At 40.6% G+C, this 16,775-nt stretch overlaps 1 protein-coding gene across 17 annotated transcripts in view; it reads left to right on the top strand.

The window, feature by feature from the left end:
* The window catches only part of PTPRS (protein tyrosine phosphatase receptor type S), a 744,226-nt gene that overhangs the window by 562,807 nt on the left and 164,644 nt on the right, over window positions 1-16,775 (top strand). For 11 of the 17 annotated variants that reach the window (XM_073594561.1, XM_073594552.1, XM_073594489.1 and 8 more), the window contains one exon: window positions 4,285-4,332. The exons of the other annotated variants lie outside the window; for them this stretch is intronic. In XM_073594561.1, the coding sequence (XP_073450662.1) occupies window positions 4,285-4,332 (48 nt within the window). The remainder of the gene's footprint in view (window positions 1-4,284; window positions 4,333-16,775) is intronic. 17 annotated transcript variants of the gene reach the window in all.

The following is a 16,775-nucleotide window of genomic DNA, read 5'->3' as shown; positions in this document are numbered from 1 at the left end:
TGTAAAATATACATAAAAACAGAGTGCAATGATTTCCCAATCTCCAAAATCCATATTTTATTCACAATAAAAAATAGAAAACATATCAAATGTTTTAACTGAGAAAATGTACTATTTTAAGATATTTAAGGTAATTTGAAATTGATGACAGCAACACATCAAAAAAGTTGTAACAGGGCAATATTTACCACGGTATAGGATCCGTTCTTCAACAACACTTTGTAAATGTCTGGAAACTAAGGAGACCAGTTGCTGTAGTAGTGGGGAGAAATGTTGTCCCATTCTTGCCTGATATAGGATTCTAACTGCTCAACAGTCCTGGATCTTCTTTGTCATATTTTTGCTTCAAGATACACCAAATATTTTAAGTTGGTGAAAGGTCTGGACTGCAGCCAGGCCAGTTAAATACCTGGACTCTTCTACTACGAAGTCGTGCTGCTGTCATAGATGCAGTATGCAGTTTAGCATTGTGCTGCTGAAATATGCAAGTTTTTTTTCTGAAAAAATTGTTTTTTTGGATGGGAGCATATACTGCTCTAAAAGTTGGATAAATCTTTCAACATTGATGGTGCCTTTCCTGATATGCACGCTGCCCATTCCATATGCACTAATGTACTACCCATATATTCAGAGATGCAAGCTTTTAAACTGAGGGCTGATAACAAGCCAGAAGGTCCCTAGCCTCTTTAGTCTGGAGGATGTGGTGCCCATGGTTGCCAAAAAAGAATGTCAAATTTTGATTCGTCTGACCACAGAACAGTTTTTCACTTTGGAGCAGGCCATTTTAAATGAGCTTTAGCCCAGAGAAGACAGTAGGATTTCTGGATCATATTCAGGTATGGCTTCGTCTTTGCATGATAGAGCTTTAACTTGCATTTTTGGATGGCACGGCAAATTGTGTTCACAGATGGTGATTTCTGAGCCCATGCAGTGATATCCATCACAAAAACATGCCTGTTTTTAATGCAGTGCCCTCTGAAGGCCCGAAGATCACGGGCATCCATTATTACATTTCGACCTTGTCCCTTGCGCAAAAAGATTTCTCCTGATTTTCGGAAACTTTTGATGTATTGTAGATGATATAATTAAAGTCTTTGCAATTTTATGTTGAGGAACATTGTTTTTGATATTGTTCGACGATTTTGCCAGCTTTTCGTTGCCCTGTCTGAAATTTTTTTGTTGCTGCCATCAATTTCAAAATTACCTTATTTTTTCAATTTTCTACTTTCTATTGGGTATAAAATATGGGTTTATGAGATTTGAAAATCATTGGAATCTTTTTTTTATAGATTCTACACCGCATCCCAACTTTTTTGGAATTGGGGTTGTATGTTAGCTTATGTCACCATGCACATCAGGGATTATGATCAGTTTTTTTAGGAGCAGTGTTTAGAGACATAAAAAAAATGTCCTAAAGCTGTGTTCAGAGAGGACCTCATGAGCAAAATGTATGCACGTACGTGGGTAAACCTGCATAAATGTACCCAAACGTGCATATGTGTGTAAATTTATTCAAGTGGCCAGCATATATTGATATACCAGACAGTAGAAAGTGTTTACACTCCATGCCATACACATGTAAACATTCATAACTACGCACCATAACCAAGCATTTTTTACGCTTGATTTTCAGAAATATCCAGCGTATTTACGCTTGATTTTCAGAAATATCCAGCGTATTTAGGGGTACTTTAATACGCTCATGTGCATGAGGCCTTATGGGGTGATTAAAATATAGCACATTAAAAAGTAACCTGAGGAATATTGTTTCCCAGTGTGTAGTTACTTACATAGTTAGTCAGTTTGAAAAAGACACATGTCTGTCCAATTCAACCAATACAAAAATAAGCAAACTCATATACAATCCTATGCCCACCGTTAAAAAGGTGAAAAAAGCAATAAAGCATGATTAAAATTGTTCCAGTAGGGGAAAAAAATTCTTCCTGGAGGCAGTTGCATAGTCCCTGCATCAACTACCCCTGGGGTTGTTATTACCTGTAAATATTGTTATTCAGTTATATTTTGTGCATTTAGGAATGCATCCAGCTCTTTTTTTAAATGATTTACTGAGCTGGCCAGAACTAGTTCTTTGGGGGAGGCTATTTCACATTTTCACAGTTCTTACTGTGAAGAAGCCTTTCCGTATTTGGAGGCTAAATATCTTTTTCTCCGGACGTAAAGAGTGCCTCCTTGTCCTTTGTGATGACCTGAATGTGAATCACTTGACAAGTTCACTATATTGACTACTTATGTATTTATACATGGTGATCAGATCCCCCTTAAATGCCTATTCTCTAGAGAAAATAAATTCAGTTCAGCTTATCTTTCCTCATACTGTAGCTGAGCTCCTCTGTGCCTCTTATCAGTTTGGATTCCCTTCACTGCACTTTCTCCAGTTCTCCCATTTGCTTTTTATGAACTGGTGCCCAAAACTGAACTGCATATTCCAGATTAGGTCCGATTAGGATAACCATATATTTAGATGATGGTCAATCATGGGATCGTGTTCAAGCTACCAAAGTTTATGTAAACAGTTGTTGCTTTAACCTCTTGGCGCCGACCGCACGCAAATATGTGGCCTCTCGGCGGGTGGGCCTTAGCGCCCAGCAGCCTCATATTTGCGTGCAATATTGCAAAAACAGCTGAGCTGAGAGCACGCTTCTGGCACAGTTACCGGCGGCTTGCGATTGGGAGCTTTCCGTTCATGTGACCACTATGACAGCCTCCAGGCATCCTAAACCTCTTAAAGGGCTGGGAGGCGCCAGCTCCAATGGGTTAACATGCTTGCTTTTATCACCCAAGTATGCATGTTAATGCATTCAAACTAATGGGGGAGACACCACACTGAAAAAAAGATTATTTCCCTGAAATATAAAATCTAACCCTTGCCTGAAATACGAAATAAAAAGTTTTGGTTGGACTTGGGCTATAAAAATAATAAAAGATGGCATGATCCCTTTACAATTGTAGGCTTTTGAGAACATGTCATTTTTATTTTTACTCAGCACTTATTTAGTGATCATGACTAAAATTGTTTAAAACAAAAATACTTTACATTTTTGAGAGCCAATTTTTATATTATACATGTTTTAATACCAGAGCCCTGACTTGTGTCCATTTCTTTCCTCATGCCCTGTCACCTCAAAATCCTTTAAATCTACTTGGCCATTATAATAAGTTAAGACAGGTATTTTGCTTGCTGTTTAGCATTTTTTGAGAGAGAAATTTAAGTAAATGTTTTTTGAAAATATAGAAGTGAAGTTTACTAGCAAGTGTAAGAACAGTATTAATGTAAAAAGTAAGAAAAATAACGTCACTTATATCCTAAAACCCATTAGAGGGATTATGTATACACAGATTTTCTGTGAGTACATTTCTGTATAAACATCCTGGTAAATAGGATTCATGAATGAGCAACCTATTTACTGGAACATGGCAGGCTTAGTCTACATTTGAGAATTTTTGCATACAACTTTCAACATTTCCAGCATTCGTCTCCTAACTGACTGGTCACATGCAGTTTACGTTTATAACTCTGGCATCTCGCATATAGGAGACATGGGAGGAATTTACTGATCATAGTAAATTAGATTCAACCTCTACACAACCTATAGTAGAGTATGTAAGTGTGTATAAAGCCAACACTTTTTAAGTCTTAGATAATGCCAGTAAGCATTAGAACCCCTGCCAAGTTTTTATTGCTCTCTGTGTCTTCTTTGGGGAGATATGCACTCACCAAATTTTGTGTTGGTGCAGGAACAGGAGATGAGAGTAAATTTTTCAGTGAGTAAACCTGTTATTGTGACAATTCTCTAAGAGTGGATACCCCTTTGCAATTTTTTGAGAGATTTACATTTATTTCCTGCTGTGTTTCTGGGACAGGAAGTGAAGGGGAAATCTTCCTGATGGGACAGACACAGAAATAAAAAACTGGCAGGTGTCCTAACCATTCCAAAACTTATCCAAATCTAAATACAATGTTTTGGCTTCAATACTAGTTTTTTTTATGTTACTAATACCTAGAAGAAGATGGTGGCTGGTCCCCGGTGCATTACTGTGGGTAAAACCAGTTGTGTTTTTCTATTGACCTTTGTTGTCCATTAGTATTTACAGTTTTTACAGACTGTGTCAGAGCTACACCACTTACATGTAGCCGTTACATCTCACCATAAACAGAAACAAATGGAATGTCTTTGTTATTAATGTAACTCACTATCTGTTCTTGAATGTGAATAAGACATCAAAACAAGTTGTTTTTATTTCTTTATTTACTGTTCTTTGCAGATTCTGGTCTCAGCAGTCCCCTCAGTGACCATGAATTTGACTTTGAAAGTTAGTTCCTGTCTTTTTGTTTCAAATTTTGTTGTTTTATTTTACCACTCCAGCTACTGTTTAAAGGTCAACTTCATCCATAATTGACATTTCAGTTTTGTGTGGCGACTAACAAGAAAATACAGGGTGACTTCTTTTAGCTCTTGTGGACTTCACTAGCAAGGTATCTCTACCTGGATTTCCAGTTCTATCCAACTGCTTTGGCCACTAGTAAATCAACAGTTGGTGCCCTTCTGTCCTAGTGGATTACCTATAATGTAAATTGACAAAGTTATTGGTAAATCTGTCTGCAAGAGAGTGACACCTTCATTGTTTATGGCCAGTGATATATAATAATTACTGGAGCTTGTTGGCACATAGTATTTGGCACACAAGGCCTCATCCCTATGTTAGGATTGTTTCTTTTACACAGGGCTGTTCTTTGCTTTTGTGGTCTTAACCTAACCTAGCATATTGTGATAAAATTAAAATGTGTTGATGCAACACATATGGGCAGTAGTTATGTAGGTAAAATCTGCCCATTTGTCCTTGCTGCCTAGAAGCACGGGTCTATTGTGCCTAATGGTAAATCTGTCCCTTCACATAATTAGTCTTAGAAGCATGGTACTGTGAGAAAATCCCACAACTGGAGGTCTTGAGAGATGCTAGAAGCCAGTGAGCCATTCATTCTTGTTGCGGTCACCCAGAATTAAAATATCAGTTTTGGGGGAGAGTTGACCTTTCAGTTTCTCACTGTTTTCTCTTTTCACCCTATTTGTTTACCTTTATGTCCTTTGAACCTTTCACATTCCATCTTTTATTGCAAATTATATGTGTTTGTCTCTGCTATTCTGCAGTTTTGGATATAAAATGTTGTATGTACAGTGTGTTGTAATTTCTTAAAGAATTCTGCTCTGTTGCTAGTGTGTATTTCCACTGCATTTTCATGACTTCCAAAACCTAATTCCACATTATTTCTGACAACACATTTTCTGCTTGCTACTGGATGTGCAGTTTTTACCGTATTCGTTGTTGGTCTGTTACGATTCAAAGTCAGGTACACTGCAGCCTAATACCCTTCTCATATACATATGTAAAAGACATGGTGAGGTGCGCAGACATTCAACAGTATTCTGACTGCATAAAAACATTTTGTCTGCCAACAATCACATACACATGTTTACTCACTTGGAATCTGCATGCTATACAAAGTACAGGAACATCACATTTATCCTTTTTGTCAACCCAACTTGCTGAACTCACAGGTACTGTAAACTCTAATATATCTACCGTATGCTCTAGTGCAGGGGTCTCAAACTGGCGGCCTTCCAGGTGTTGCAGAACTACAGGTCCCATCATGCCATTGCCTGACCGACTGTCAGCCTTGCAATACCTCATGGGACTTGTAGTTCCGCAACAGCTGGAGGGCCGCCAGTTTGAGACCCCTGCTCTAGTGGGTTACTGGACTGAAAGTCATTTTCATGTAGGAAATTAATTTCTTACTTTTTGAGAGCTCCTCAGTTTATTTAATGTTTACTGCATTATTGAAGATCATCTCCTTTTTATTTTTGATATAATTTAAACACAACACATTTCTAGTCTGTGTGGCTGTATGTTTGTGTTTGAGCCTTTGTAACCCAAAGGCAGTACCCCAGAAATGTGTAAAGTCTGATATACAGTGATTAGTATTTTGATTCTTGGTTTATATAACAGAGGCAATTGCATACCCTAGGCATGCAGTAACATTTTTGTTAAGTTTTGAAGAAAGTGGGGTTTCTATTGCTGATTGTGACTAATGAGGCTTAGGAGACTACTTTAGTGGCACCAAGCAATGCGGGGAACTAGTGTCAGCTGGATAGGAAGTCACAGATGGCAATAACAGAACTCGACCAAGGTTCTAACCTTTCCCCGCTTGTGGTAAAACATATTGGGGGGTTTATATGTTTTCAATTTTTTTTTTACTTTTCTCTTTCTCTATTGCAGAAATTTCACATAGTTGGATGCCCCCTCACCGTCTGTCACTAGGACAGGAAGTGAAGGGAATCTCCCCAATAGGTATACAGAAAGCAATAAAACCTAAGATTCTAACCCTGCCACCCTCTTTTCAAAAGTGAATAATGATGTTTGATAAAACAAAGCATAATGAACCTGTTGCAAACATGCATGCTCCTCTTCTGTTTCGGAATGTATGTTGTCAATTGCACATCTCTATATTTACAGTAATCAGTCAAAAATTACTTCATAAAGTGTGTACCCACTTGTAAAGAATTAAGACTAAAGCCTCGTACACACGATCGGATTTTCTGCAGACAAAACCTCTGACTTTTGTCCGAAGGCATGTGCCTGGATTTTGTCTTGCATACAAACGGCAAGGAATTGTCGGCCAACAAACATAGTGACGTACTACAAGTAGTTTCAACTCTTTAACGCCACCCTTTGGGCTCCTTCTGCTAATTTCGTGTTAGTAGAAGTTTGGTGAGTGTTGATTCGCACTTTTCATTTTGCGTTTTTCAGTTTGCGCTTTTCATTTCGTGCTTTTAAGTTCGTTTCTGAACAGCCGTTCGTCAATCAGACATGTTGCGGAATCGGGGGAGATACTGTGTTATTCATTATTGGCCTTGGAGTTATTGCATTGACTTAAGTCCAGGAACAGGAGGAGGAGGAGGATTTCTTGGACCAAAAATTGTTTGCTTTATTAATGGTGACCAATTATGTCATACGCCTTTGCTGCAGGAGCTCCAGGAGAATAACACGGATGATTTTCGGAATTATCTCCAGATAACGGACCCCTGCTTTCACCAACTTTTGGCATTGGTGACCTCCTATATTAAGAAGTAGGACACATGCGTGAGGCTTTTATTTTATTTTTTGGTTGAATAATGATTTGATTTGGTATATTTTCTATATTTTTGGATGCATAGAATGCACTTTTTGATTAAGTTCTATTGGCAGATAGCATGTCTAATTTTATTTGTTTTCTTTTTTTAACCACTTAAGGACCGAGCTGAGATTTGTTGTTTACAAGTTAAAAACAGTTATTTTGCTAGAAAATTACTTAGAACCCTCAAACATTATACTTTTTTTTCCAACACCCTAGAGAATAAAATGGCAGTCATTGCAATACTTTCTGTCACACCGTATTTGCACAGCGGTCTTACAAGCGTGCTTTTTTTGGGAAAAAATACACTTTTTTTTAAATTAAAAAGAATACAGTAAAGTTAGCCCAATTTTGTTTTTTATATTGTGAAAGATAATGCTACACTGAGTAAATTGATACCCAACATGTCATGCTTCAAATTTGCACCCACTCGTGGAATGGCGACAACCTTTTACCCTTAAAAATCTCCATAGGAAAAGTTTTAAAAATTCTACAGGTTGCATGTTTTGAGTTACAGAGGAGGTCCAGGGCTAGAATTATTGCTCTCTCTCTACCGATTGCGGCGATACCTCACATGTGTGGTTTGAACACAGTTTTCATATGCGGGCGCTACTCACGTATGCGTTCGCTTTTGCACGTGAGCTCGTCGGGACGGGGTGCGTTTAAAAAAAAAAAAAAAATTCTTATTTTTACTTTTTGTTTTTAAAAAAAAAATATTCACTTTTATTCCGATTACAAGGAATGTATCTGGGGTCAAAAAGATCTGGGGTCAAAAAGACCTACAATCTCATATTTAGACTAAAATGCAATAAAAAAAAAAAATTGTCATTTAAAAAAATTGTTTTAAAAAATAGCCCTTTAAGAGCTGTGGGCGGAAGTGACGTTTTGACGTCGCTTCCGCCCAGCAATGGTATTGAGACGGGTGGGGGCCATCTTCCCCTCACTCATCTCTATACCCAGCTAGTGACAGGAAGCAATCGCCCCCGCTCCGGTAAGCGGCGTAAGGCACAGGAGTGCGGCGGGAGGGGGGGCCCTCTCCTGCCGCCGATAAAAGTGATCTCACGGCGATTCTGCCGCAGAGACCACTTTTATCTTGTAGTGGACTGCCTGTTGAAGAATAGGATGCCGGGGTTATGGCCGCTACCTGCTGCCATAACAATGATATCCTCCTTCAAACAGCCGACATAAAACTGCAGCGGGCTGTCCGTAAGTGGTTAATGCACAATAAAAAAATTGTGGAGAATAATACTTGGCTATGTGTTTTACTTCAAATGACATTTTGGGAGTAGGCAGTTATGTTTTTAAAAATACAATGTAAAATTGACAAGGGACACCAACATAATTGTATCTTTGACCTTAAAAACTATGGGATAATGGTGTGGTGGTAACTTGCCCAAAAAAAAAAAAAGCATGATAATATTATTCTTGATATCACTAGAAAATAAAAGCCTTTTAAAATACGTTTGGCAGAACTCCATCAGTATCACCAGCAAAGCAGCTTCATTATTATCCCATTAAATGAGAAGACAATTGTGCGCTGCATTTTGAGATTTCATAATTTGCCATGTCGCAAATGTCAATTCTCCATTACGAACGCTAGTTTACAAGACCGACCGCTTCTGGCTCGTCCTTGCTTCCGAGCATGCGTGTTTGTACTTTGGACTTTCATCCGACAGACTTGTGTACACACGCTCGGAAAAACCGACAACACACATTTGTCTGTGGAAATTTTAAAGCCTGCCATCCAACATTTGTCCGTGGAAAATACAACAACAGTTGTCCGATGGAGCATACAAACGGTAAGATTTTCCGCCAACAGCCTCTCATCACACATTTCCGGTCAGAAAATCGATCGTGTGCACGTGGCTTTAGTATAAATAGCTAAAGATTTTGGAACACCATAACAATGGAAATGCAACACACAAAAAAGAAAAATCTAATAAAACGTGACTTGTAATGAATAGTTTTTAAAAGTAGCATATATTTATATAAAAAAACATAGACGCAGGGATCTCCAAACAGCCCTCCAGCTGTTGTGGAACTACATGTCCCATGAGGCATTGGAAAATTCTGACATTTACAGACATGACTAGGCTTGATGGGAATTGCAGTTCCTAAACAACTGGAGGGCCATAGTTTGGAGACCCCTGCTAGAGACTCCACAATATAGTAAAAAGGGTAGTACACAAATAGTGTAGTACAAAAATATCACAAATAGTTATACTGTTAGGAAATTTGTGGATACTACATCTACATGGATTCTATTTGTAGAGAGTACATAATATTGCATTGAATTGCAGTAAATAAACCTCTTTGCAGCCACCCAGTTTAAATAAACCTGCTGTTCAAATGCAGAAGAATTTCTATAAAGTCAAAAACTATAGGCATGCAACCAGGGCTATTGCATGCCTATAGTTTTGATATTGCACTGTCTGGGTCCAGGAATGAAATGCTGCCCCCTCCCCCCCAAAAAAAATCACGCCCACAAAAAGGCCCCCACATCTATTATTTTATATCATGACAATTAAAACAAAAATTCAATTTATCAGGAAGTCAGATTTACATGCAACAGTGGTGGTGGGCTTCAGACAGAGGCGGCGTGGGGGGGGGTAGGGGGGTTTAGACTCTGGTAGGGGGTGTTTAGACACAGGCAGGGGTGGTGAGGGGGGTTTAGACACAGGCAGGGGGTTAGACACAGGCATAGGTGTCGGGGGGGTTAGACACAGGCAGGAGTGATGGGGGCGTTAGACACAGGCAGGAGTGGTGGGGGGTTCACAGGCAGGAGTGGTAGGGGGGTTAGACACAGGCAGGGGTGGTAGAGATGGGATTAGTGGCGCTGGCACTTACTTTCTCTCAGCGTCATCCATGCCTCCAGCGATCCCTCTTTCATCATGGGGTCTCTGCTCAGCAGAAAGCTCCTCCCATTTACGCTGTTGGCCGTCAGCCCGTCAGTTGACTTTCACAGGCGAAAAATGGGTGAGGTCAGCCCGGATCAACCAATAAACATATTTAATTATTTAACAGAAGAGGCTTACATCAGGCAATCAACCGTATGTAGGATGCGGAATACCAATTAGGAGTGTCCTAAAGCATACAAGAAAAAACAAAGAGAAATAATCTCTCAAGAGGACAAGAAAACCCTGAGGCACTGTCTGGATAAGGCCAAAATGTATTAAGTACGTAGAAAAAACACCACACAAAAATGTATACAGCAATCCAAAAAAGAGGGCTATCGTGAGTGACAGATACAGGCCCTAACAGTAAAAATGACAACGTTGTCGTTTAAAAACAAAGGGGAGCCATGGCTGAGCATACCACAAACGCACTCCATTCACCACTCATACACTGATAATAGTAAGCAGATATACTGAAATGGTATGTTCAGCGAATCACTTTTCAGTCAGTTGACTTTCTCTTGTCCCAACATGTCATCAGAAATGGGGGGGGGGGGAGCCCTGGAGAGGATGGGTGAGCAGCCAGCTGTGCGAGTATGGCAGCGAGTGCTCTGCCATTACCACTAATAGCAGTGGCGCTGGGCCATCCACACAGTGGGATAAGGAGCAAAGCGATCGGGCGGGACCACTGTCTTCTTGGGCGTCAATGTGCTGCCCCTCAAAACCTACTGCCCGGGACCAATGGTCCCACCGGGTCCCATGGTAGGGACGGCCCTGCTTGCAATGTCCCTAGAAGATGCTCACTAGTCATATGAAGGGCCGTTGCACCAGTCCAGATTTATAGCACCAATGGGAAAATAACAAGAGTGTGAAGCACAAGCAAATTAACATTGTAGTGCAGCAAAGCTGAATCTGAACAATAGTTAGAAAACAGTTATTAAATTAGCATATGACGAATGAAAGTTGCAGGATAAATGAACAAGTTGCTTCCAAATTGATCTCTTATAAAGGGTCTCTTGTATATAAACTGCTCAGTATCAAGTGCCCTCTATTACCAATATTTGCCACTTCTAAGGTTAGTCCAGACATTCACGCTGGTATAGAAAAACAGTCTGTAAATATCCTTCTGCAGCTGTTCGGAAAATGAGCAAGTTGCTTTCAAACAGATCTCCTGTATACAAACTGTCCAATATCAAGTGCACTTTATTGCCAGTAGTAGATGGCTGTTGCTAATAGGAAATGTACATGGATTCCAGATACCACACTTAAAGAAATAAGATGCTTACAAAGCATATACACATAGACAAATGAAAACTGTAGTGCAGCAAAGCTGTATCTGAGCAATTGTTTAGAAGCAGGCTTGAATTAGCCTAAAGCAAATGGTAGCTTTATATAAAGTGAGCAAGTTTCCTCCAAATGAATCTCTTGCATACAAACTGTCCAATATCGAGTGCACTCTTTTGCCAATATATAACCCTTGCCACACATAGGGGTTGATTTACTAAAAGCAAACAGACTGTGCACTTTGCAAATGTACAGAGCTTAGTAAATGAAGGGAAGCTCTGCTAAGTTCCATCATCCAATCATGTGCAAGCAAAATGCTGTTTTTTATTTTCCTTGCATGTGATGTGATTGGGTATTCTTTGCAAAGTGAAGCTTTTCATTTACAATGTACTAAACTCTGGATCAAATTGCCCTTGCAGAGTGCAACTTCATTCACTTGCAAAGCACACAGTCTATTTGCCTATAGTAAATCAACTCATATGCCACATACAGACGAGCGGAATTTCCGTCAGAAAAAACTTGGATGGTTTTTCCGACGGAATTCCGCTCAAGCTTGCCTTGCATACACACGGTCACACAAAAGTTCTCTGAACTTTCGACCGTCAAGAACGCAGTGACGTGCAACACTACAACGAGCCGAGAAAATTAAGTTCAATGCTTCCGAGCATGCGTCGAATTGTTTCCGAGCATGCGTGATTTTTTTGCGCATTCGAATTGCATACAAACGAACGCATTTTCGGATAGGAACTTTTTCCGACCGAAATATAGAGAACATGCTGTTAATCTTTTGCTGGCTGTAATTCTGCCAGCAAAAGTCCGATGGAGCATACACATGGTCGGAATTTCTGACCAAAAGCTCAAATCCGACTTTTGCTGGCAGAATTTTTGATCGTGTGTATGGGGCATTAGAGTTAATCCAAGCATATCGCTAGTGCAAAAGGGCAGTTTGTGAAGGAGGCTTAAAGTTTATAAATAAATAGGATTATTGACATCTAGCAAAAAAAAGTTTAACCACCCAGGTACCATAAGTAAATACTGTATGTGAATAGTCTCTCAATAAATGTGGAAACTCCTGTGGCTGTGGTTGGAAAGATCCTACCCGTCTGTTGAGAATGTACTGTGTAGCTTTGCTGTGGCAAATGTAAGCAGGGAAATTGCTGTGTGAAAAATCTGGCAAGTGCATCAGGGTAGTGTATACATTTGGTGATAATACTTTTAACACCCCTTCCACACTGAAGCAGTTTTCAGGTGTTTTGGCGCCTCTGAAAAGCGCCTTAAAAATGCCTTGCATTCAATGCAATGTGTGCTTTCACATTTGGGCGGTGCGCTTGTGGGACGTCAAGTCCTGCAAGCGGCATCTTTGAGGCAGGTTGGGAGCGCTATAAATATCGCTCCCAAAGTGCCTCTACCCATTCAAATGAATGGGCAGCGCTTCCAAAGTGCCTTGAAAACGCCGCAAAACTTTTTTTTTTTTTTTTTTTTTACGGTCACGTTGTCACATGCCTTATTCTTAGCTTCCTCCTAACATGACCTGCTCCTCAAAGCCGCTTTTCTTCAGTGCTCCGATACATGACATTACAGGCACCTTGACATTCTGCATTGTAAGTAACATCAGAGACAGGAGAAGAGAGTGAGGAAGCAAGGGATAAGGGAAGTCTATTTGCATTTTCTGTTCCCTTTAGATGGAACAAGTGCTATGCAGTGTTGGGGAGCCCCACCAGAACAGAAGGGAACAGTGAGCCACGTTGACTACTGCTGTGACCCTTTTATTGTGGCGAATAAAGACTTAGTGGACTTTAAAAAAATCTATTGTGCTCTTATCAATATAAGTGCTTGCTATAGTCATTGGTTAGCATATCAGAATATTTGTACATATTTGGTGTGTAAGGAAAATTGGCAGTTCAACATTAGTTCTCTTCAAACCAATGCTTCATCCTTCATGCATGTGCCCTGGCCCAGCTACAACTTATTGGCATACTTAGAACAATTGGGATACCCTGGTGCTACTCAGGGCTGGTTTCAGTTGTAATATATTAAAAGAGAACTATTGCATTTTTTTTACCATGATTTTCATTAGTTGTCCTGACACCGATACTAGTATCGATACCAAGCATTTGCGCGAGCACTTGTACTCACACAAATGCTCCCAATGCCTAATCCGATACCTCGGAATGATGCGACGTTGCTCACAACCAGAAGTCAGCAGGCAGAGCGGAGAGAGAGTCCTCAACAGGCTGGCAGCAGTGGAACTAGGTAAACTGGCCGGGGTGCAGGGCGCAGCCGCATGTTCCATCAGAATCGGTGACCGAAGCTGTCACATTCGGTAACGTAAGTGACGTTCCGTTTGTCCGACAGAGGTTGAACATCCAGACGCCCATCTTGGTATACCCTGCACTCGGCCATAGTAAGCCAGCAGCGGACATCTTGTTACACCCAGCCCATATAATTCAGGCTGGGTGTAACAAGATGTCCACTGTTGCTTACTGTGGCCGAGTGCAAAGTGTACCAAGATGGGCATTGCAGCATATACTATATGATAAATGACATGAATGATGAGAGGAAAGGAAGGATTTTGCAATTGTATATGCCATATAGCATTGCAAAATCCTTCCTTTCCTCTCATCATTCATGTAATTTATTATGCCAGGCCAGCAATTGCCAATCAGTGCTGCATTTCAGTGCCCATAAGTGCTGCATATCAGTGCCAACCATCAGTCAGTGCCATCTATCAGTGCTGCATATAAGTGCCCATCAGTGCCACCTAATCCAATCAGTGCTTATCAGTGCTGCATATTAGTACCCATCAGTGCCACCTAATCCTATCAGTGCTGCATAATCAGTGCCACCTATTAGTGCTCATCGGTGCTGCATATCAGTGCCACCTAATCCTATCAGTGCTGCATATTAGTGCCTCCTCATCAGTGCCCCCCCCATCAGTGCCCTTCAGTGCTGCCTCATCAGTGCCACCTAATCCTCTCAGTGCCCATCAGTGCTGCATATTAGTGCTTCCTCATCAGTGCCCCCCCCAATCAGTGCCACCTCATCAGTGCAGCCTATCAGTGCCCCATCAGTGCAACCTCATTAGCGCACATCAGTGAAGGAGAAAAACTGTGACATGATATTAAAAAAAGTATCGGTAATCAGTATCGGGGAAAAAAGTATCGGTACTCGGTCTTAAAAAAGTGGTATTGGGACAACCCTAATTCCCATGTGGGTCACAGCGGTGCGCTTGTGTTGTCTTGTGACCCAGAATGAGCCGACAATGGGCTAAAGTGCACTGCCCGAGATAAGAGGCCCAGGATCTTATTTTGACAAGAGGACAGGGGTGTGTACTGGACCTCAAGAAGATTTACCCACCAATGCCTACAAGCTCCCAGCATGGTATCATTCAGCTTACACATTGATTTTAACTTATTTTATTGTGGGCAATAAAACTGTGATGCTGTGATACCTGGCTCATATTGTATACATTTGGGAACGCATCCCCAAAGCTCAAGGGACCAACCTGGAAAGCACTGTCTTATCTGGTTGCTTTAGAGCACACTGCCAGCTGACATCACAGAGCCACTCCAGACTCTGGAAGGATCCAGACAATAATGTTGAGATCCAGCCAGATGTCTGACCGCCAGCTGGCTCAGGCTCTCAGCATGAGCCTGAGACATCTACTCCCTAACCCTCCCCAGCCCATTGCTTCAGCGGACACTGGAAAGGTACAGCAGAGAGCGGTGACTGACAGTCACCGCTCTCTGCTCAGAGTGGACCGAGAACTGAGCAAGCAGTGGTCACATGATCGCTCGGTTCTCAGGCTTAAATCTGGTGGGGAAAAGATGCAGCATCATACTGATTCTGCAGCAGAGAGAAGCGTATGTGTGTTTAAGTCCACATTCGTCCTTTAAATCTCAAAGACATTGCTAAAATCGACTGCATGTTAAACAGTTAATCATCAAGAAGTAATATTTCTATTTTGAATGCATGCTGATTTATTTCTGTTGGGAGTTTGTTTAAAACAGGTTTGTTTCCACTCATCCTGTAGATTTTTCCTAGGCAAAACTTTTTTTTAACTTTTGGATAGAATGCAAAGGGATTAGAAAGTTTGTTAGTTTTTATTGCTGTCTGTGTCCCCGTTAAGGAGATTTACCCTCTGTATTTATACTGTTTACCATTATCATTAAAAGTGAAAGTATAACTCTCCCTTGCTCTATCCAAAATGAAAAAGTTTTGCCTATAGTTCTACTTTAACCACTTGAGCCCCGGACCATTTGTCTGGCCAAATCTTTAACTGACAATTGCGGGGTCATGCGATGTGACTCCCAAAGAAAATTGACGTCCTTTTTTCCCCACAAATAGAGCTTTCTTTTGGTGATATTTGATCACCTCTGCAGTTTTTATTTTTTGCATTATAAACAAAAAAATAGCGACAATTTTGAAAAAAAAGCATTATTTTTTACTTTTTGCTATAATAAATATGCCCAAAAAATATATTAAAAAAAATTTTTTCCTCAGTTTAGGCCGATACGTATTCTTCTACATATTTTTGGTTAAAAAAAATCGCAATAAGCGTTTATTGATTGGTTTGCGCACAAGTTATAGCGTCTACAAAATAGGGGATAGTTTTATGGCATTTTTATTAATATTTTTTTTTTTTACTAGTAATGGTGGCGATTTTTTATCGTGACTGCAACATTATGGCGGACAGATCGGACAATTTTGGCACTATTTTGGGACCATTCACATTTATACAGCGATCAGTGCGATTAAAAAAGCATTGATTACTGTGTAAATGTGACTGGCAGTGAAGGGGTTAACACTAGGTGGCGCTGTAGGGGTTAAGTGCGTCCTAGGGAGTGATTCTAACTGTAGGGGAATGGGCTATGTGTGACATGACACTGATCACCGCTCCCAATTACAGGGAGCAGTGATCAGTGTCCTGTCACTAGGCAGAAAAGGGGAATGTTTGTTTACATCAGCATTTCCTCATTCTTCCTCCCCGTGAGACGATCGCTGGTATCCCCGCTGGCATCGAGTCCTCAGGACCCGCGATCACACTCACGGAGCTTGCGGTGGGCATGTGCCGGCATCGCGCACGGCATGGCACGGCAGCAAACTTAAAGGGGCATATCTGTACACCCATTTGCCTGTCCGTGCCATCGTGTCGACGTGTATCTACATTGGCAAAGTGTGTCCATTTATTGAGCAGCTAAAATAGCACGGTTAATTTAAGTGTGTGTTTTATAGTATTGTGGTTTGTAAATAATGTTTTAAATACGTCTTTAGAAACTTGAAGACCAAAGTCACACATCTTGTGCATCTCGTGCTGTGGCCCTGAATGGGTTTTGCAAACATGGAGACATGTTTGCACACATCCAAATATTTACCACGGCTATGCAGACATCAACACATTGAATAGG

Source organism: Aquarana catesbeiana, linkage group LG01 (assembly GCF_042186555.1).
Source record: "Aquarana catesbeiana isolate 2022-GZ linkage group LG01, ASM4218655v1, whole genome shotgun sequence".
NCBI lineage: Eukaryota > Metazoa > Chordata > Amphibia > Anura > Ranidae > Aquarana > Aquarana catesbeiana.
Note: the sequence above shows the minus strand (reverse complement) of the source record. Positions and strands in the feature narration are given on the sequence as shown.